This window comes from Cyclopterus lumpus, chromosome 19 (genome assembly GCF_009769545.1).
Source record: "Cyclopterus lumpus isolate fCycLum1 chromosome 19, fCycLum1.pri, whole genome shotgun sequence".
Taxonomy (NCBI): domain Eukaryota; kingdom Metazoa; phylum Chordata; class Actinopteri; order Perciformes; family Cyclopteridae; genus Cyclopterus; species Cyclopterus lumpus.
This window is the reverse complement of record NC_046984.1, coordinates 10,362,018-10,383,991: the sequence shown is the minus strand read 5'-3', so window position 1 is coordinate 10,383,991 and position 21,974 is coordinate 10,362,018. Positions and strand designations below refer to the sequence as shown.

General features: G+C 40.0%; 2 protein-coding genes across 3 annotated transcripts; both read left to right on the top strand.

Annotated features, from left to right (window-relative positions):
- Positions 1 to 51: 51 nt before the first annotated feature.
- On the top strand, positions 52 to 10,849 carry lgi1b (leucine-rich, glioma inactivated 1b). Its single transcript, XM_034558365.1, has 12 exons — positions 52 to 173; positions 1,303 to 1,387; positions 1,499 to 1,731; positions 1,899 to 1,970; positions 3,988 to 4,059; positions 4,711 to 4,782; positions 6,376 to 6,447; positions 7,145 to 7,314; positions 7,464 to 7,628; positions 7,749 to 7,969; positions 8,269 to 8,515; positions 8,824 to 10,849. The coding sequence occupies exons 3-12, from the start codon at positions 1,529 to 1,531 to the stop codon at positions 9,171 to 9,173; spliced, it is 1,644 nt and encodes a 547-aa protein (XP_034414256.1). The 5' UTR covers positions 52 to 173; positions 1,303 to 1,387; positions 1,499 to 1,528; the 3' UTR covers positions 9,174 to 10,849.
- A 333-nt stretch (positions 10,850 to 11,182) lies between these two features.
- Positions 11,183 to 20,380, top strand: slc35g1 (solute carrier family 35 member G1). 2 transcript variants are annotated; one of them, XM_034558366.1, is made up of 5 exons: positions 11,183 to 11,638; positions 13,765 to 13,945; positions 15,204 to 15,338; positions 15,626 to 15,822; positions 17,003 to 20,380. In XM_034558366.1, the coding sequence occupies exons 1-5, from the start codon at positions 11,347 to 11,349 to the stop codon at positions 17,413 to 17,415; spliced, it is 1,218 nt and encodes a 405-aa protein (XP_034414257.1). In that variant the 5' UTR covers positions 11,183 to 11,346; the 3' UTR covers positions 17,416 to 20,380. The 2 variants fall into 2 exon arrangements, with proteins under 2 accessions (XP_034414257.1, XP_034414258.1); XM_034558367.1 differs by lacking the exon at positions 13,765 to 13,945 and having other exon boundaries at positions 15,209 to 15,338; positions 17,003 to 17,431.
- The last annotated feature ends 1,594 nt before the right edge of the window (positions 20,381 to 21,974 follow it).

Here is a 21,974-nt window from a genome sequence, read left to right as displayed (position 1 = left end):
GGTACGATGACGCGGCGTGTAACTGCACACGTCATTCTGAGAGTCCGTGCGGAGAGCGGATGAAAATAAATGCTTTGACATAAATATTAATTCAGGAGTCGTCGAGGACACTTTGTGATTTCAAAATAAGATGCTGAAAAGTGAATGTTTATCTCCAAGCTAAGAAGTCTCTGGTTTGTTTGATATGTTTACCTAATCTATACTAATTCATCCATTCATTATCAACCCATTGTTTTCTTCTTCAAAAGACTAATTACTGGAGGGCAAGTCGCCATCATAAAACATGATTCACTGAATAGTTTATTGAACAAAAATGTCATTTCATTTAGGAACAAATTGCACAATTACAATGATTAATTGGAAATGCAGGGATCTGGTCGTTTATTTCCGGAGGAACAATAGAGAGGAAGCATGTAGGCGTTTGAATTGCAGATGGTGGAAAAAGAGGCTATTATTCTATTTGAATGTTTCAGCGGGCTATAATGAGTACTCGGGTCTTTTGGGTTGGCCGGGGTGAAAGTTTGCCCGAGTCTGGTAAAGTCCAGTGTTTCATGAGTTTTCCACAACCCACTCAACTCAACAAAGGACTCAATGTGTGACTGCGAAAAGAGAGGACGCGAGAGACCAACCCTTTAAAGAGTATGAATGGCTCTCATCATGTGTTTTCTTCAAAAGTCTATTTATAAAAAAAATCAGTGCTGTGTTGTCCCGTATCCTGGTATCCCATCACTCTACTGTATGGATTTTAAGATGTAGGAGTAAAAAAAACAACTTTAAATGTCATCCATTTCTTACGCCACAATATCCCATAATTAAAATGTCGTGTTCATATTTTTATTTTTTTTTAAACAGACGCTATAAACTCATCTTCTTTTCACACCAATGCCATTATTATGCCAAGGCGGCGAAGAAAAGATGGAGCGTGTGAATGAGTGAGGCAGGTGCACAGAGCCTCATGAATAGCTGCTTCACATTAACCATGCACGGCTCTGAAGCGCGCATAAATAATAGCTGGCACTGCTGATAAAAAAAAAAAAGCACACCTTGGGGGCTGTGCTCTCTTTCTCTCTCTCTCTCTGTCTTTCACTCCATCTCTTTCTTCTCTTTCTCTGTCACGGGAATTTAAGCTTTTATTTGTTTTCACGGCTGCGTGCATTACGCCGACAACTTATTTGTAAACGGCATACTAATAAGAACCACATTTTGGACGATCATTTTTAATGATTCCTTTTCGTGGCCAACATCTGAGACTGCTCTCTGTTCTCCTGTCTGTCCCGCATTTTTAATCCGGCGCCCTTGCAGAACGAATCCGCTGGACTGGTGCCTTCCCATTGAGACGCAAGAGGCATAGACAGGAGCCTGCACACAACAACGACAGCTTCTATCGGTAAAACAAACAACACAAACACATGTACAACAAATAGAAACACTTTCTAACCTGGGAGGGGGGAGGGGTTACAAATCGTGGAGGATTTTGCAAAAGAAGTTGCATGTGAAGGAGTGATACTACTCGACCGGGACAGAAGGAATGGGATACCCGGGCAGAGCAGTGGGAGGATGGAAAGGATGGACGCTGCTGGTTTGGGTCGCCGCTGTCAGCGTTGTCTTTGCAGACGGACGGAGAGTGAGGCCGGCCAGATGCCCCTCTGGGTGTACCTGCACCAAAGACAATGCGCTGTGTGAGAATGTCCGGTCCGTGCCGCACACGTTCCCGTCCGACGTCGTTTCACTGTAAGTGGCTCTGCATCTGAATATATATATACTCTTGATGTTATTGTTCATGTGGTGAATTGTCAGGTAATCTAATGGAATTACTCCTCTGAGTGTACCCGGATATTTGCATCTTTATTATACTTTCAGGAAAATTTCCTTTTCATATATATTCTCCATCCATTCAGATCTTTTGTCAAGTCTGGATTTAATGAAATCGTAGGAGGAAGCTTTGTTCACACGCCTGCCCTGCAACTGCTGTGAGTATCTATCTATCTATCTCTCTATCTGTCTGTATGTCTGTCTATCTATCTATCTATCTATCTATCTATCTATCTATCTATCTATCTATCTATCTATCTATCTATCTATCTATCTATCTATCTATCTATCTATCTATCTATCTATCTATCTATCTATCTATCTGTCTGTCTCTCTGTCTGTCCCTCTATCTATATATCTCTATCTATCTCTCTGTCTGCCTGTCTGTCTGACTGTCTGACTGTCTATCTATCTATCTATCTCTCTATCTGTCTGTATGTCTGTCTATCTATCTATCTATCTATCTATCTATCTATCTATCTATCTATCTATCTATCTATCTATCTATCTATCTATCTATCTATATATCTGTCTGTCTGTCTGTCTGTCTATCTATCTATATATCTCTATCTATCTGTCTATCTATCTATCTATCTATCTATCTATCTATCTATCTATCTATCTATCTATCTATCTATCTATCTATCTATCTATCTATCTATCTATCTATCTATCTATCTATCTATCTATCTATCTATCTATCTATCTATCTATCTATATATCTGTCTGTCTGTCTGTCTGTCTGTCTGTCTGTCTGTCTGTCTGTCTGTCTGTATGTCTGTCTGTCTGTCTGTGTGTGTATATCCACATTCAGTGTGTTAAAGAATCAAATAATGAGGCAGGAGCTCCCCAGAGAATTGATATGCAGATTTAAAGGGGGATTCTCTGTAATGGTGTCAGGATTATGCAATAGACCACATGGCTACAGCAACTAACAGCAGGGGCTGGGGAGAGAGGAGCTGTGTGTGTGTGTGTAAGCATGCATGCGTATGTGTGCGTGTGTGCGTGCATGCAAGCATGCGTGTGTGTGTGTGTGTGCTTGTATAGAGAGGCAAAGATAAATAACGAACATGTTCCTTTTTACCCAAAAGACAGCACTTAGAAAAAAGAGGAACAACACATAATTACACACATAACTATGGAGTTTATCTCGCCATTTCTTTGACATATGACATCTATTATTATACATTTTGAGAGGCCTTGAGTTTATTGGGCAATTAGTTATTGCAAATCCACAAATGTACAGCAAGGTCAGACTTAAATGTGCTCTCTTATCCCACTTGCTTCAGTTTATTGCACACAACAGCACGCTGTCACCAAGCATCACTTTGTCACAGCAAAACATTTTTCTTGCCGTTGCTTCTTCCATATGCTCAGATGGCACTTGATCAGTCTGGATATGCATGGAGGCTTGTGACCAGAAGGAGAGTAGATTTAACTGGGGGAATAAATGAGTGGCATCGTCCCCTCTGTCATTATTCACTGCCAAGGTGACCTGAAGTCTCTTAACCTCCATTATCGTATTATTAATCAATGGGGATTCTCTGTTGCCAACATTGTGAGTGTAAAATGGTTTGCTGAGTGTGCATTAAGAAATAAACACAACAAGTTATATTTCCTGCATTTTTACATCTTGGAATTATAAGGTTTTAATTTATGGCCAAACTGTTTCACTGAATGTACATCGCTGTGACATAAAAAAACGATATAAGTTATCATAAAAAGGATTTAATGAGTGGATTTAATGAGCAAGGTGCACATTATATTCTGGTTGGACACTATTCTTATATTACTGGTTTAACGTGTGATTTAGAAACATGTGGGAGGAGGCATCCATTCCTCTCTCTCTCATATATTTAATGAAAACAGGCGATATCTTCCATTTCTCTTTTATTCATTTAATTCACTACTTTGAGCATAAATGCTGAATGAGTCTGCTGTCTGTTGTTACAGTAACTCTATCCTTCTTATCCTGGTTGGGACTTGGAGTAACTGGTGGTGCTATTAGGCAATAATAAATACCAAACAGTTTCTCAACATCTTAACATTTCCTCCCTAATCCTCCTCAAGTTCAAACCAGTCGGCTCTTGATTTATGCAACATGAACAATTTAAGGATTTAAGAGCACTGTGGGAGCTGTGGTACTTCTATTAATACAGGGTTTTTGTTCCACAGATTGTTCACAGCAAATTCATTTGACCTAATTGATGAAGATGCGTTCCTGGGTTTACCACATCTTGAATACCTGTAAGTATTTATCTTTAATCTATAAAGGGTTCATTTATATTTGTGTGGGTAAGGGATGTAAAATACACAAACAATTCTCCAGTTGCATACTTTCTGTATTATACCAATATGAACAGACTGGCATACACTAATGAACATCAATCAAACAAACTTCACATTTCCAATTGGAAACCTTTATTGTCGGAACTAGCAAACAAGTTGTTTTTCCATCCCACATAATTTCTTTTTAGCAATATTGGCATGAATGCCGACATTTTAAAGCCTGCACACATGTGTTATCACTTATGATGCCTGATGAGGGGAGTGTAATTTACATTGTTATGATTCTTATTAGTACAACAAGTTTGCTGACCTCATTGAAAACACATGTTTGGTTGTGTAGAAAGTAATTCATTCCTGCATGTTTTTTCTGGGACTGGATACTTGATCTGTATACAGTGTATGCATTTAGAAATAAAGCGTGGCTTTCCCACACAACCCTCCATTACTACTGTCCGCCGCTCACAACTGCAAAGGGGGAAGACATGCACAACGTTTAAGGATTTCAGTTTTCAATATCACAATATATTTGGTATTTGTGAAGGATTACTGTCATACTGTTAATCCTCTAACAACAAAAAAAAATGCTAATGAACTACTCCTCATTCACAGGTTTATTGAAAATAACAAAATTGCATCGATATCCCCATATGCTTTCCGGGGTCTGAAAGGGCTGATACATCTGTAAGTATTTTGGTTCTGTGGTGGCCATGTTGGAAAACAGTTTATACCTTTCTTTCATCCTTCTTTTCTTTTCTTCTCTACTTCCTTCATCCTTTATTCCTGCCAAATGGAACTTGCCTCATTGCATCTGTTCTTTCTTACTTTTGCCTGCCCTTTTATAATTCATAACTTTATCTTTACCCCTAATCATTTACAATGTGAGCAGCCACTTTCACATTTACTGTTTACGTAATTTCTCTGGGGGAAAGGTAAGGGATTATTAGTATTCATGTCATTCTAACGTCAACTATGCATCAATGTTCTGTTCCTCTCTCTCTGTATCACGTTGTTATTGTCTGAAATGCAAAGGTAGGCAGAAGTGCTGTTGCCAGTAGTGATGTCCAAGGCTGGAGGTGCAGCTGGATCAGGTTGCTGAAGGGCAGATCTGGATGTCACATTGCCTCAGTGGATCAGCAGAGTTGCTCGTCAAGATGAATGATTGTGTGACTTTAGATGTCATGTAGCGTCACTATGTTCACTAATGTGGCCAGCAGTGCCCCTGTATCTTCTGCAGACTGCTGTGGGGTCGATTGTGAGTGTGTTATTGTGATAATCTGGGTTTATGCTTTTTATGGACGGTAGCATCTCTTGTTTACAGAAATTACGTTAACCAACATCTTGACATATAGTCGAGTGTAAGCGCTATTCTATGTTTCTAAACTGCGGAGCGTGACACAACTAAAGATAAATGAGAACACGAGTGACCTGTAGGTCAAGGCTAAATATAACTGTCCTGTAACCTGACACAGACTGACCTATAATCTGTCTCCAAAGTATTGGACAAGATCTTCTTAACACATTTTGAGTCGATGCAGTGCAAATGCTTGCATACTTGTGTTCTTCCTTGTTTTTGATTTGATGCATGAATGGAAGGGTGACCCTTTACTCTCTCACATCACATCTTCAAATGTAGGGCATTTTGTACTGTAGAGGTAATAACTCAAATATGAAGGCAACATTGTTTATCAGCATACAAAGAATGACGGGTAAATGCATTATTAGAGATCACTTTAAATGTGTCACATACAGTTAATACATTATTAAAGGGCACAGGCTGGACTCCTGTCCAACCTGCTCCATCCCCGCCTGTTTGCAGAGTGCATTCTTTCACAAATTCAAAGGAAAAAAACAACAACTCTCAAATAAATAATGCATGAATTATGCTGACATTTCATTTCATTCACTTCACTTTCTGGTTTTGAGTTTAGTCTCTCGCTCACAAACGAAGTCTCTGTCGGACTGGTTTTAACTGGCTGGTAGATATGTATCATTCACTTGACAGCATTTCAAGAAGGATATTCCCCTCTATTTATTATTTGACAACTGTTACATTGTCTCATAAATATTGTCCGAGCTCGGGCCTTCATTACATCTGGTTGCTTGTAATTTTGCTTGAATTAGTTTATTGTACTCTTGCTCAAGTTTAATCTGGCTACCAGAAGAAAGAAAACTGACGCAATGTAATAAATCAATCTATTATGTGTAGAGACTGGGGACAGTCCCCCCCTCCTAACTCAATCCCTGTTTGTATTATTTTTTCTCTTTGTTCATTAGAAGTCTGGCGTACAACAACCTTGAGACACTGCCAAAAGATGTCTTCAAGGGCATGGAAGCTTTGACTAAAGTGTAAGTTCACTCAGTGCACTAACCAGAATCACAAGGTACCAAAGGATAGTGGACCGATAGAACTCAAATATTTGTTTTGGTAGGGGTGGGAAAGTGCTTTTGGAAAATGTTGAGCAACATCTTTCTTTTTCTCCCTCTCTCTTTTTTTTTTACTATGGGATGCAGCAATTTTATGAGGGCATAGTAAAAAAAGTGGAAATCCCCCACGAAACAAGGGTTATAATAAGAGCACAATGAGGAGTAAAAGAGGTAAGAAGAATCAGAGTAAGGACATTGTAGGAGAAGCTATTCCTTGCTGCAGTGGCAAAAGTTAAAGAAGAGCTTGGGGTATGTTGGAGTAAATAACAAGTAAATTACAGACAAAAGAATTGGATCCTTGCTTTTGTGTGTGTGTGTGTGTGTGTGTGTGTGGATTCAATACACGCAACAAGGTCAAAGGCAATTCCGACTGAGAGTCGGCGACGAGCAGAGACTACTCAGGAGATAGGTCACTTGTTGTTGTGGCTTTCCTGGCTTGAAGCCAAAGCCTAGCACAGTAGGGGAGAGACAGATGGGGGAGACAGCGAGCAAATACTGAACAGGGATTGGAAATAATAAAAAGGCAGAAAAAAACACGTTTCAACAGTAAATATTTCTGATGATATGTCTTAACAAATCTATCAACTGATGTCCAATATGATCCGCCCTGTACGTGTAGGGATCTGCGTGGCAACAACCTGATTTGCGACTGCAAGCTCAAGTGGTTGGTGGAGTGGATGCACCACACTAATGCCACCCTGGACCAGATCTTCTGCAGCGGGCCACCTGCTCACCAGGGGAAGAAGGTCAATGACCTGCTGCCACAGTCTTTCGACTGCATCATAGCAGGTATCATTAAACTAACATTCACTTTCTGCCACCAGTTAACTCGATCACCCTTTCCTTCCTCATCCTCACAGTTTATGGAAGAATGTATCAAAATGAAAGGATTATTTAAAGATAGAGGACGGAATTCATCTTCATGTCATCCTTTTCAGAGTTTGCCTCCTACCAGTCGTTGAAGTTTGAGTCCATTTCGGTGGGGGCCTTCACCTTTGGTGAAGACCAGTATGTTGTGTTTGCCCAACCGTTTGCTGGGACGTGCAGCTTCCTGGAATGGGATCACGTTGAAATGACCTTTAGAACTTATGACACCATTGAAGGTGAGTTATTAAACAAGCAAAGAGCCACATCGATGTTATGGGGAATCCTGTGCAAATGTGTTATCGTTAAAGAGCTTATCTGTCCAATAATAATACTATTTCCATGCGTCTTCTGTTCAGGCACCTCCACTGTGGTCTGCAAGCCCATGGTGATTGACAACCACCTCTTTGTCATCGTGGCCCAGCTGTTCGGGGGCTCGCACATTTACAAACGCGACACCTCCGCCAACAAGTTCATCAAGATCCAGGACATTGACATCCTGAAGATTCGCAAACCTAACGACATTGAGACGTTCATGATCGACGGAGAGTCTTTCTTTGTCATCGCTGATAGCTCGAAGGTTGGCTACTTTTGCTTCTCAGACATTCGAAAGCAATTGATGCGATTACATTTGATTGTGCAGGTGTGTCTGTTATTGTGTCCAGCACCTGGATGCGTACACTGCTCCTCTATGCTCCTCGTGTCAGCCATTTCTTCCCCCTGGTGTCTGCTCCGGCTGATTACCCTGGCGTTGCCAAACGTTTGCATATGCTCTCACATATGTTTGGGGACACTCAGGCGCACACATACACACACACACACAAATCCCTGTGTAGGTTTTGAACAACTTGATCTGACATTTTGGACATGTTCTCGTAGGCGGGCTCCACGACAGTGTACAAATGGAACGGCAATGGCTTCTACTCCCACCAGTCACTCCACCCGTGGTTCCGCGACACCGATGTAGAATATCTGGAGATCTCCGGCAAACCCCACCTGATCTTGTCCAGCAGCTCCCAGAGGCCCGTTGTCTACCAGTGGAACAGGGGCCATAAGCTGTTTGAACGCAGGACTGACATCCCAGAGATGGAGGACGTCTTCTCTGTCAAACACTTCCGGGTCAAAGGTGAGAGCTGCAGCTTGAGCAGCAGTGGGTGTATGCACACATGGTTTATTTTTGCACTGACTAAAAATACATTGTGCACACTGAAAGCAATCTTTAACCCTATAGAAGCACAGTATCAGCTCAGAGATTTATTTATTTAACATTCAGAGCATATCTAATGCCTCCACAGGGCTCTCAACATGGAGATTGCTGAGCCGGCGGCTAGAAGCTAACTGTGTTAAGAGATAGAACCATGCAAACAACATTTTTTCTATCCAGATTTAGTATCTTAATGTGTAAACTAAATAGTCCATTGAATCTTTTCAAAGGTGAGCTGTTCATTTGCTTGACAAGATTCATCGGGGACTCCAAGGTGATGCGCTGGGATGGTGCCATGTTCAAGGAGGTCCAGACATTTCCTTCCCGTGGCTCCATGGTGTTCCAACCCGTCTCCATCGGCAACTGGCAGTATGCCATCTTGGGCAGCGATTATTCACTGACGCAGGTTTACCAGTGGGACACCGAGAGGGGCCAGTTTGTCCCATCTCAGGAGCTGAATATCCAGGCGCCTCGAGCATTTTCTTTTGTTTCCATTGACGACCGCGTGTTCCTGCTCGCATCCAGCTTCAAGGGGAAAACGCAGATATATGAGCACCTCATGATCGATTTGAGTACTTAAACTCCTCGTCTAATTTGAGATAAGTTATGTACACTACCATTCAAATGCTCTCTTCTGTGATTGTGTTGAACCTTTCCGTCTCGTTAGAATCCACCAGCACCAGCTTAAAGAAAGGGAAGTTTCAAGCGGAAGCTCAAACCATCTGAAGAGATATTTCAAAGTTCAGGACCTTTAGGTTGAGATTAAGTGGTTGAAATTCCTACAGTTGTTATGATCAATGAGTTTATTTTAGAGGTCTGACATAATACCCGTATCACTGAAAATACATTATACACAGTCCCTGATGCCTATGTTTGGCAAACCTGCTGCAACTACTTCATTTTGATAAACTCCTTCTATTTTCATCTTGATTCCTCACTATTTGGAAATGCCTTAATCTCCATTTGAAAAAACGTAGAGTGCGAACTGACTATCTTTCAGGAAAAACAAGCTATGAAATCACTGCTTCCACGTCTTTTATTCTACAGTCCAGGTTTTCTTGTAGTTAGTAGACATTGAGTATATGTCTCTTCGTTTCAACTCCATGCATTTTTATTTCTATTGTAGGAATTGTATAGGAACGATTCAGGAGTTTGTTAGTGTAACAATCATGCAATAATAGTCCAATAGGGAAACATTCTTGAGGGAGAGGTGTTCAGGTTGAAGTGTTTTTCTTTTTGTCTAGCAAAACTACGAACACAAAAGAAAACTTTTCTTCATTTAACAAAGTATTTCAGGAAAATTGACTTCAAAGTAAAATGTCATTACAAGAGATTATTCCCAATGGAACATATGTGGACGTGGTAGTCAAGCAATGGGTCACGCAACTCACCAGTTTTAAAGTCAGGGTTGTTAGGTAGCTTGTACAAGATGGACAATGTGCAAAAATATTTTTGTTTGAATCTCATCCGAACTTCGTGATAATGTAACAGCAGCAACGACGGTTCCAACCAAACGTGGGTTGAACTACTTGTTGAGGACTATGTACATTCTTCCAGACAAATTTAGTAGCTAGTCAACATATCGGTCTTTTGTAATTACTTACAACTTAAAGAGGGGACCCTAATATCGGAAATTAATCCACTAAACACTGGGAGAAACTGCTAAAATCCACCTTCTCTGTCCTTTCTACTCAATGACCATCAGTTAAGCAAGACTGCACGCATGACGCAGACACTCATCGGGTCGATTCCTGATGAATGCCTCGCTAGAAGCATCCCACTGTCTATCCCCGAGCTCTCCCTCTTTCACTGCACTCTTGGCCCTTTTCTCCCTCATTGACAAAACCATTGTTGTCTTTACTCCGTAACTAAAAAGCCAACCACTGTGCAGCACCTGGTACCTGTGCTTTCACATGGTCCTCTTATTCTGACACAATTTGGATAACAATTAACAACTTCACTGATTTGCCAAATATGTTTACCTTTTTACAATACGGTGTAAAAAAATGAATGTGATATTGCTTTTGTATGTAGAGGGGACCACACTCAAGTGTTTTATTTTTCATAGATATAGAATTTAGTGTAGATATGGATCACCTCCTGTGTAACATGCTACTTCTGCAAAACAGTGTTGGCTTCTACTTGTGTCAGTCTAATCTAGTTAGGTGAGGATAGAGGATAATAGCCATTCATTTGTCATCTTGCTCTTTGTATTTTATGTACAGCACAGTGGTAATAAAATACTAAAATGTTAAATCACAGATGCAGTTATTTTTTTTGTTGATTTGGAGCTATACATGCTTTTTAAAATTATTAATATGATTTATTCTTTTACAGTAAATCTGTCCCATGCCAACTCTGACTTAATGACTTACATGATTTTTTTTTTTTTTACCGCTTTGGGGGAAACAAAACATTTTAAAAGTCATTCTCAGCTTTAACACTTATTGTAATAATATAGCCTAGTTACATCAACGTGTTCCCATAAAGACGTCGGTACAAATGTGGGAACACTGAGTCTTGGTTGGTCCAAATCTCCACTGCCTCCCTCATCTATGGGCGTCAACGTTGGGCAGAGTCGGTTTGGGTTCAGTTCTGCCCCCCTGTGGGTAAAGTAACCACCGCACGGGAGTTAGTCTGCTACCACCAAGGTTAGTCATTAACCTTGTCTTCTCAGGCGCTCAGGGCACCGGAGAAAGCGGACGGCACTCTGCTGTCCGAGGCATGCTGCCGCTCAGTCGTCACATCTCACCATGGCCGACCGGAACCACTGCGCGCGCGACCGGGCTTTGTCCTTAGAGGACGGCGTCACTGTCGTGTTTCACAAAGTGGACAGCCATGGCACGAACAGCGGAGACGACGACGACGACGACGAGGATGAACGCACAGCAGCGAGGATCCGCGTGTCGTGCGACCGCATCGACGATGCTGAGGAAGCGAGAGGAGGCGAGCGCTCGCCGGAAGGCAGCGAGAGGAAAACGCTCTGCCCGCCGACGTTTTGCGTCAGAAGCAGGCGCGCAGCCCGAGAAGGAAACGCGGATGAAGGTAAAAAAAAAGAAGCGCGCACGCACTTTGCGGGTTCGGCGGCGTGGAAGCGGAAGCGACCACCTGTCTCCATTCTCACGGGCACTTTTGTGATGGAAAGAAGATGCGCACACACACACACACACACACACACACACACACACACACACACACACACACACACACACACACACACACACACACACACACACACACACACACACACACACACACACACACACACACACACACACACACACACACACACACACACACACACACACACACACACACACACACACACACACACACACACACACACACACACACACACACACACACACACACACACACACACACACACACACACACACACACACACACACACACACACACACACACAGAGTAGCCAGAGAAGCAATAGCTTCCTTCACGTTATAAAACCTTTTCAACGTCATCAGTAATATCAGTGATGACATCACGTGGAGGCTATTAGCCTTTTAGCAAGGATGTAGCTGAAAGAAAGCGCACTTAAAAACCCCTTGCCACAGACAAAAACACCTTTCTTTTTCTTTAATGCTGGCATAAATGATGTTGTTTCATAATATACTTTATGTCGTGCGCCTTAATGATGTTAGCTAAGTATTTAACAAATGGTCATTGAAACCAGTTGATGACTGCAACACTTGCACCTGTGGCTTTAACGTATTGGAGACCTTCCATAAGGCTACAATGGTCACCGGACTATCTTTTCCTCACACAAGAAATAAGAAAGTGTCCATCAACATATAGAAGGGTAGTTTCATCTGCAACTTTGTATGAGGAAGATAGGTGATTTGGCTTTATTTAGAAGTCTACAAGGAAGTGTTTTTACAAGGAAGTGAGAAATGCACTTAATACCGTTGGAGCAGTTTTCCTTTGTGTGCCTTTGTGAAACATTTGGCAAGTCACAGAGATGAAGAGTTGCCTACTAGACAATAAATGCATAGATATCCTTTTTACTTCAGAAGTCACTTCTTGACTGTATCTGTTTTATCACTCTGAAAGATTGTCATTATGTTGGACAGAAATTAATTATTGCTTGAATAATACAGTGATGATATGATCATATAATGTTTTCCGATTGTATATTGTGCAAGTCATTGATTCCAAGAAAATTGTAATACAAAAGTATTGAGTAATGCTGAAACAGTAATGTAACACTGTAATAATAATCCTGTATGTGTATTGTAGGCAGTGTAGTTGAACTTTAGAATAAATAAAATGTGATGTCGTTGGCTCGGTGCAAGGTTAAGAAAAAACTAATCCTGAAATGGAGAGTAGGCCACTCATTGTGGACAAATACAAAGAAAGATGTTTGAGAGACCTGAGGTTGGAATTTAATCTCCACAAGCATATCAGTTTATTATTCTTTCGGCAGGGTTTGCAAACACTACACCGGTGTCGATAGCAGACCTTTTGTTTGTCTTTTTTCTCTGCATTTTGTACCAAGGCCACATGGAGTTCAATAACCTAGTTTCAACTTCACTGCTCCGTCCTGATATTAATGTATCATAAGCACGACAAAAACTGAGTAGGCCTTTCACAATAACTAAGTATTGTTCCAGAAATAATAGCGATAAACAATATTATTGTCATTTAAAAAACAAACATGTTATGCCTCTCATATAATGATAATATAATAGCACAAGTCAACCTGTTAAGGAAACTTGGAAATTACGAATTGGAATGAGAAATATTACAATGTCCATAACATAAACAGAATAAAACTACACAACCAATAAATCTGCTCAATAAATAAAAATGGACTCTTGGGCTCTGTTGATATACATATTTAAATGTGAGTGTTATAATGGAAGGGAAAAGCCAGTTTTTTTTCTAGCCTCATGTTGTTATGTAAAGAAACACACATGTAAACACAACAGGCAATATCAAGGTTAGAAAATAATTATTGAGGTCACGTCCATATAAAATATACAAAAAATGGATAAGGTCATTATTGTAACAGGTCTAAAATGAAGCACTATTTTTAAGATGAAATGTGAGATAGTGATATCCTCTTCCCTCTCTCTCCCCACGCCTGCTTCCCAACCGAAACCGCCTGTTCTTTGACTCTCTCTTCTTTTTTTCTCTCTTCTCTTTCTCAGACTCAGAGAAACCACAGACATGTCCAGGTCTTGGTTTGTTATATGCTTTGCTGTCCACAGTTTTCTTCTCCATCATTGCGCTCTTGGTGAAATCCATCAAGGGGGTCCATGCCATAGAGATCAGCGCCATACGCTGCTTTTTTCAGATGCTCTTTACTATTCCGTTACTCATCTACCACAAGTAAGCATGATGGGGAAACTCAAACATTTAGATTGACACAGTCAGACAGTACAACTTTAATCCCAGGTAGGTTTAAGATTCACACATTCATTTACTCCATAACGGTCTTTATTTCAAACCAACAATGTATATGCTCAGCGGTGAGGTAGTTCATATCCCTGCCATTTGTTTTCATGCCTTGCCTCATCGGTTAGTATCATGACTTACCAAACAATCATTGCTCAATCAAGTTTAAGTTGTCAGAGAACTGTATTATTATTATTATTAACAATATTATTAATATTATTATTATCATATTCTTCTCAGCCCTGCTGATATACATGTAGATAGCATGTATATAGCATGTACAGAAGTGTTGGGATAGTTTTGAATAAAGCCTTCCCCAAAGAAATTATATACTTTTTATGAACTTACAAATGTTATAAATTAGCACACTTTCCGTATCAATAATAGCATATTGTCTAATTTGCACTTAACACTGTTTATCGGTTCTTAAGTGCACCGAAATTAAATGAACTGCTTTCAAAATGAAATACTGTGAAACTTAAATTTTGTAAGTTGTAATCGAGATGTGCATGTTTTCGATATGTGGTCTATTATTTATTTTCCCACGGTTTTATTGACCAGAGGCAAAATATATAATAATATGTATCTATAATTTTTATCATGCAAAACTATTATGACATGATGTATGCAATACCGTGCCCTCCACCAAGCAACACACAAGTAATCCAAAGAACTGAACCACTAAGAGATAAGCTAGTACACAAAGGGAAAAACATATAGCATCTAACAATCATTAATTGTGCTTTGAATCCATTTATTCCGATAGCTTGTTTCTTGTTTCATTTTTGCATGGATGAATGGAAAACCAGTTCACTTTAGAAATAAACTTGGTTCCCAAAGACTGCCACCAGTATTTCAATTCATTCATTTACCTATTCATCCATCCATCCAACATCCTTCTTTGTCATATTTTCTTTGTACATTTTTCATAATTTCCTCCTCTCCTTTCAGCCCAATCTGTTCATCAGAGCATCCATCACTGTCATCTCCACATTACTTACCCACCTATCCATTCGGCCATCGAGTCATTTGTCTTCTCTCGGCTCACTTTGCTGCTCAATTTGTCTCCGTCCGACCCTGTCTGAAATTCAGTTTATTACTTCCTCTGTCAGTCAGTCTAATCATCCAGCCATCCAGTCATTCATTCATCCATCATCCATCATCCATCATCCTCATATCTCTGATCCTCCAGGACAGGTTTCCTTGGTCCCAGAGACAAACGTATCTATCTGGTGCTTCGAGGTTTCATTGGTTCCAATGCCATGATCCTGCTCTACTATGCTGTTCAGCAGATGCCGCTCGCAGATGCCACAGTCATCATGTTCAGGTAGGAACTTTAATTGATTGTGGATTAGTGGAGATATTAAAATTATAAAGAGATGTTATCCTCCCTGAGTTGCACGCCTGTCACCTTTTTTCTCTTCCTTTTTCTTTCTCACTTACCAACTGTCTCTCTCAAATATCTCTTAGTAAATCATTTAGGATTAAAGATCTGGGATAACTCATCTCTCAACGTGCCTGTTTATAAACTGTACCTACACATTTATTACAGTTTTTTGCCATGCTCTCACCTCTATCACTCACTCTCTTTTACTAACACTCTCTGTCTTTCAGTAATCCGGTCTTCACCTCCCTCCTGGCCTGGATCTTCCTGAAGGAGAGGTGTACAATCTGGGACTGCGTCTTCACTGTTTTTACCATCAGTGGAGTCCTCCTCATAGCCCGACCACCATTCCTCTTTGGCGAGCATCGGCGTGGCATTGAGGGCAACTACGCTAACCACATCAAGGGGACTATCGCCGCCTTTGCAGGTGATATGATCAATAAATAGCACTTATATCACAGTTTGACCACAATAAATAGGTGAAGTTCTGTATGAAGTATGTAGGTTGAGAGTTTAGTTTAGACTGCTGGTATGTCAGAGTGTTTAAAAAGTGTTTTAAACGCGTAACAAGGTCAGGATTACCGTGGCATCGGCCGTGCAATAGAGTAACATCTCCTGGCACGTCAGGGTTATCTGGGAGATACTGTCTTTTTCAATTAATTATGGTTCAACTATTGGAGGGTCTTCATCATCCATTAAAGAACACTTTCTGTGTTCTTTCGTATTTTCAGATTCAAATTAGCACCGAAAAGCACCAAAAGGTGACATAAACCACTCTGACAGGAAACCTAGTTTTATCTGTTTGGAATTCAAATGTTCTAGCAGGAATTGTGTATTTTGCAACAAAGTAACGATTCTAACTTAACTAACTTCCCACCTGCAAACAGCAGTTTTCTTTTGTGCCACTCAAGAGTCTCGAAATGTGTCCCAATGAATTAGGAGCTTTACTTTTGGGCTACGTTTTCTTTTTGCTTCCGCAGTCCAATGTAACTTCTTAACAGCACACTGCATCTGATAATTGATCGCACAATCCGTCCTTCTTTTCATGTGAATTACCCACCTTTCACACCAAAACCAAGAGAAAGGCAGTTATTTTTAGTGCATCCGCGCTCTCCTCAGAAAGCCACAGCAGTGTTCATTCCCCTGATTCCGTGTGTTTTCTAGGTGCAACTAAATTGAACTTTTGCCACCGAAATCGATTTCCAAACACGTTGACCTCCACAGCACATGTCTAATGGCCTTCTGGCATTGGGAGCACGTGGCCATAATGACGCTGCCATGTTCACTGAAGAGGAACATTTAGAGATTTTTAAGTTATGTGCATATCTACATTTCTAGAGCTGTGTGCTTGAGTAAAAAACCTGGCAGACAATATCAGAGTAATTGAGTGGAATGCAAGTGGAATTGAGGGCTACTTCACAGAGAAAAATGGCCACCAGAAGAAACTCACATTATCAAGTTGAAGTTGATTAACTCAAATATTTCAACAAAGACTTCTTTAATAGGTATGAAGCCATAAAGCAGTAGATTAGAAAATGTTTAATTGGTTTTCATTATTCTTGTAATTGCTGAATTCATTCAGTCTCTTATTTTTGATTTAATCATAGGAGCTGTTGGGGCTGCTTTTACATTTGTTGTCCTTCGCAAGATGGGAAGGAGCGTCCATTACTACCTCTCTGTCTGGTACTACGCTGTCATCGGTTTAATCGAGTGCATCATCACTGTATCCATCCTTGGGGAGTGGAAGATCCCGTACTGTGGCCGTGATCGCTGGCTGCTGATGCTGATTGCTGTCCTCGGTATTGCCGGCCAGACCTTCCTCACAAAGGCCCTGCAGATTGAGAAGGCCGCACCTGTGGCCCTGATGAGGACTATCGATGTGGTGTTGGCATTCATTTTCCAATTTATTTTCTTCAACCGTGCACCGACCATGTGGAGCCTGGGAGGGGCGCTGTGCGTCGTGGTGAGCACGAGTGGAGTAGCACTTCAGAAGTGGTACAGCAACTCTCGCAAGAGCTGAGATGGAGAAGCAACAAAGGATGATTTGGTATTAATATTTATACTTTTTACCTTATTGTATGTTATTCTGTATTGTACTTGTTACTTACATGGAAACTTGTGAGGAGGTTTAAACTCTTTGAGAGTTAAAAGTAGAATAGAAAGATAATCTAGAGGGGTCAGTTAGGACTTAGGTTAAGTTCAAGGAATGAAAAACGGTTGCTGCCCCCAAACAAATCATGCTCCCTGGAGCCTGAGCAGCTAACTAGTATTGAACACGCATTTCATGTTCTTACCTCAATAAAATGTCTAGAACATAGTGCGGCAGTTTTATGAAGAATATCTGAAGTCCCATTTCCCAATCACGTCTGCTTTAACCTGAATAAAATAGCCAAAGAGAGAGGTTTAATGCATTGGGACCATTCATACTGTGTTACATTACTTGGCAATAATTGTACTGAAAGAAAAAAAAGAATACTACATATTTAATTATATTGTGGTACGCACTAGGCACTAACAAGTGAGTATCTGCAAAACAATACTAATTATGCTGACAATACAACCAGGATCACTCTGTCATTAAGAAAAGGAAATGTAATGCAAACCAAATAAGCAATATTAGCACTTCAATACACCGTTTTGTTTAGCAAACACAACTGTGTATTTGAAAGACAACTACAACAATAAAATAGGAATATAAAATCCTAAAATTGGTTCCAAGTTTTAACTTAAATAGCTGTAGAATTCACTCAGGGATCTCTCGCCTAATTGCTTGTAATGCCCACATATGAACTTACATCCACCCTAATCCAATCCATGACGAATTGAATCCTTTGTGATTTTATTTTTCTTGTCACCCCCGTCTCTATTATATAACGAGATCATCCAATCCACAGTTATCTTTGAAGTGCCTTAAGCAGGGAACTTTAACCTCAGTGGAGCTGCTCAGATACCAGCAACTTGTTCTGGGCAGCTCTCAAGTGTGATTGCGCATAGTTATGAATATGAAGTAGGATGCTTTTGAAAAAAGTCAACTCAATAACTAAGGATTATTACAATGAAAGAACCACTCTAACAGCATTTTTAATGAGGCACCTAAGGCATGACTGCTTTCCCCACACTGATTTCTTCATTATCTCAGGAGGAGTGAACTCTATCATGTTGGCTCGGACTTCATGTCCGATGACTTAAAGCATCTAATTAGTGTTCTCAGCAGTCTGAAAATATATTTTCCACGAGGCTCAAAGCGAGTTGTTGTTTTGCACTTGTCGTTGAGGATAAGAAAAGTGTCAGTAACCTGCCACAATAATTCAACACATGAAATGAGAACACGAGAATCGCTCGATGATAACCTCCTCTTCCCAGAGAGGAAATGTGAGAGATGAAACAACATAAAAACATTGCAGGTTGATTTAATATGAACATACCCGGCAGCGGTCGGTTGAATACTGAAACGTCGCGAAACAGTCACACTTTGTCCCCAAAGTGTAAAGCTGATGTTTTTGTTTCTGTGATAGCTCCAGTGACTCAAAACAGCCATCTGTAGAGGATGTCTGTTGTCACCTCCTGTCCGTCATCCATGAGTGGGTTAGTTGGATCTGGCTGAGAAATAACAAGTGAGACTTAAAAAGCAGTCTTAAAATGTATTGCATTATATTTCAATATTTCAAAAGAAAGATAGGTTGTGTTAAATGCACCGTTGTGTTTTCCTTTTTATGTCAAGGGATGTGGGTTTCTAGCATTGCAGCCGGTGTTTGTGTCTGGTGTAAATCATCCAGTATTTGTAGCATTTAGCATGACTGGTGAGGTCCCAGTTCAACGGCAGTCGTGTGTTGTGGGAATGTTTAATTGGGTGAAATACAGCTACAACCTGCTAGGCTGCTATTTAACTGTCAGCACAGCTGCATCATCACACTTTTATAGCCTCCGTTTGTAGTTTTTTCATCTTCTAATTCTCTTTAATAAGTGAAACCGATTCCAAGAGGTATATTTAGATTTACAATGAACGTCTCTGTGCTGGAGAAAGCACTCTCTTATTTGCTGTGGTTGTTATGATTACGACCGATATTATATTTTATTACCAATACCAGTTATGCATATAAATATAAATCAGTTCATGACATTCTCATCCTACCTATTAGCTTTAAAGAGTTGGATATAGTGAAATGATTCATTTGGATATGATTAATCTTTTAAGTGATGAACAGTGACATTCAAAGTGTGAAAAGGAGAAACTCACACGTGATCCCATATTCTACTTCAGTGTGGAGGAAAAAGAGTAAAGACACTGACATTCAAACAAATCATTGTTCATAGTACTGTAGACTCTTATGGTCGCATAAGATGTTGAGATGCTAATTTTACATTTTTCTTTTTTGATTCGTTTTGATATTAGGTAAAACAGAGTTTTACCTCAGAAAATTCATTTGATTAACTTGAATGCTAGTAGCTTAAGCATAATGTGTTGTATTTCCATCAAATGGTAAACAAAAACAAGTTATTTCAAGACCATCAAGCCTTACAAAAATAAGCTGCTATGGGGTTTTTAAACTATGCTTTAATAGTGTTTATTTGTCTATTTCTGTAATGTATTACATCAACATATTCTATAAGATGTATATATTTCTGCATAGTGATTATATTTAGTATACTATGATTTGATAATAAATTCGGTATGAATATGAATGTGAATGTCTGGTCTTGACCTTTCTGCTGTCAAACTTGTGCAGACAGGTTTCTTTTTCATAATCACTTGACATCATGCTTCATTCTATCTCTCCTATGACTGAAACTTGTGGAACACACCTAAACTGAGTTGAGGCATTGCCTGGACATCATTGTCCCCGAAGCCTGTGGTGTCACCGCGGTGGACAATGGAGTCAAACTACTGAGTCAGGTAGCTGTTGACAGGAGGGCTCAGATCAGAACAGTACCTGGCTGAGTGGATTGTAGTCATTGTGTGTACGCGTGCATGCAGGTTATTGGTCTCTTTAAACATTACACCGTTGTTTATTTACCCCGTTGTTTCTACACAGTTGGCACTGTGAATTCATGCAGAATGGCTGTGTTTTGTTGTGTTGCAACGGGAGCCACGTCTTGTTGAACAAAGGCTAACTGCATGCAGATGGTGTCATAAAGCTTCTTCTGGTCGCAGGGTAATTCTTTTGCTGATCGCCGAGCTAAGCGCAGTGTGGAGAATATGAAAGGGAACAGAGTGGCTCATTGTTGTATGAATTAAAATGAAATGTGTTCTTTATCTTGCACCTACAGCTTTAGAGCTCATGTTTTTTTCCTTCTATGTTCTCAATTTCAACATGCAACCACCATCAATTTCTATAAAGTGCAATTATATGACCCGTATTGATTAAGGTCATGCTATACGAGTAACATACTCCCAAGTATTATCGTGGTAATATTTGAGTTTATGTATTACAAGTAGTCGCAGTAGCGTCTTCTATGATCGATACTATTGTCATTATTTCAGCAGAAGGTAACTGGTATAATAGTAGCTTCCTGCACATGTAGTGCACCTTTACTGACAGCAGAGGGCAGGATCCACAAAACATGGATTTGCTCTTGAATGCAACTTTCCATCATCAGTGAAACAGGCAACTTTAGTTGTGGTAATGCAAGTAAGTAGTTGTGGTTTTATTCATGTTTCATGTCATAAACTAAATTAATCATGAGTCATTTCAATTGTTTTCAATCATATGCATTTATATGTTTTATAAAAGAAAACATAGCAAACAGTAGTTAGCAGTTCATTGTGCAGTTTAATGTTAAGAGGCTTGCTTTGGAAGAACACGTTTGTACTGATACTATCAGATAAGGTCAACGGTGTGTGTGTGTACAAGATAACCTGATTCTGTGTTATCACGATATATGTACAGTCAAATAAATTGCTTTTCAATACACTCCCTTTCCTTATCTAGGATACCTTTTTCCCCTTTTGATTACTAAGCACATTTTGCGATGGATAAAGTCACATCAGAGGTTTTGGCGTGGTTAAAATAAGTAAAGGCTTTGAATATAAACGCCGCCCCCTTTTTATTATCAGAGAGCTGGGGATTCCCAAAGGTTTGCACGCTCCTGGGTGGAGGAATGAAAGGGTTGCACATTCCTGACGGATGGCATAAGACTTCCCATCAGTTGAGCGCGAGGGAATTGGAAAAGAATCCCTCATTTTCCAAGTTGAAATAAATGCAGTTATCGGCTGTGAAGTGGAAAAGGGCATCTCTCGTGAACACGTGCTTTTGCTGTCTCGGGGAATATTCACCTATAATAATAATATTATTATTATTAATATGATGTATTATTATTAATAATATTAATACTAATAACACTAATAAAAAGCAATATATAATGAGAGCATTGACACCACATCAAATAAAAAACATTATTACCAGATACATTATTATCATCGTCCTAATGAACCTGTTCCAGATATGAATGTGGCTGATTTGGTTGAGGTCAGTCACATCAGGCTCTTGGTTTGGCAAGTGATGGGCAAGCACGATAACTATATTAATATGATATTTAATATAATATATTTAATAGTCCAGGGTCTGGTAAGTTACTCTA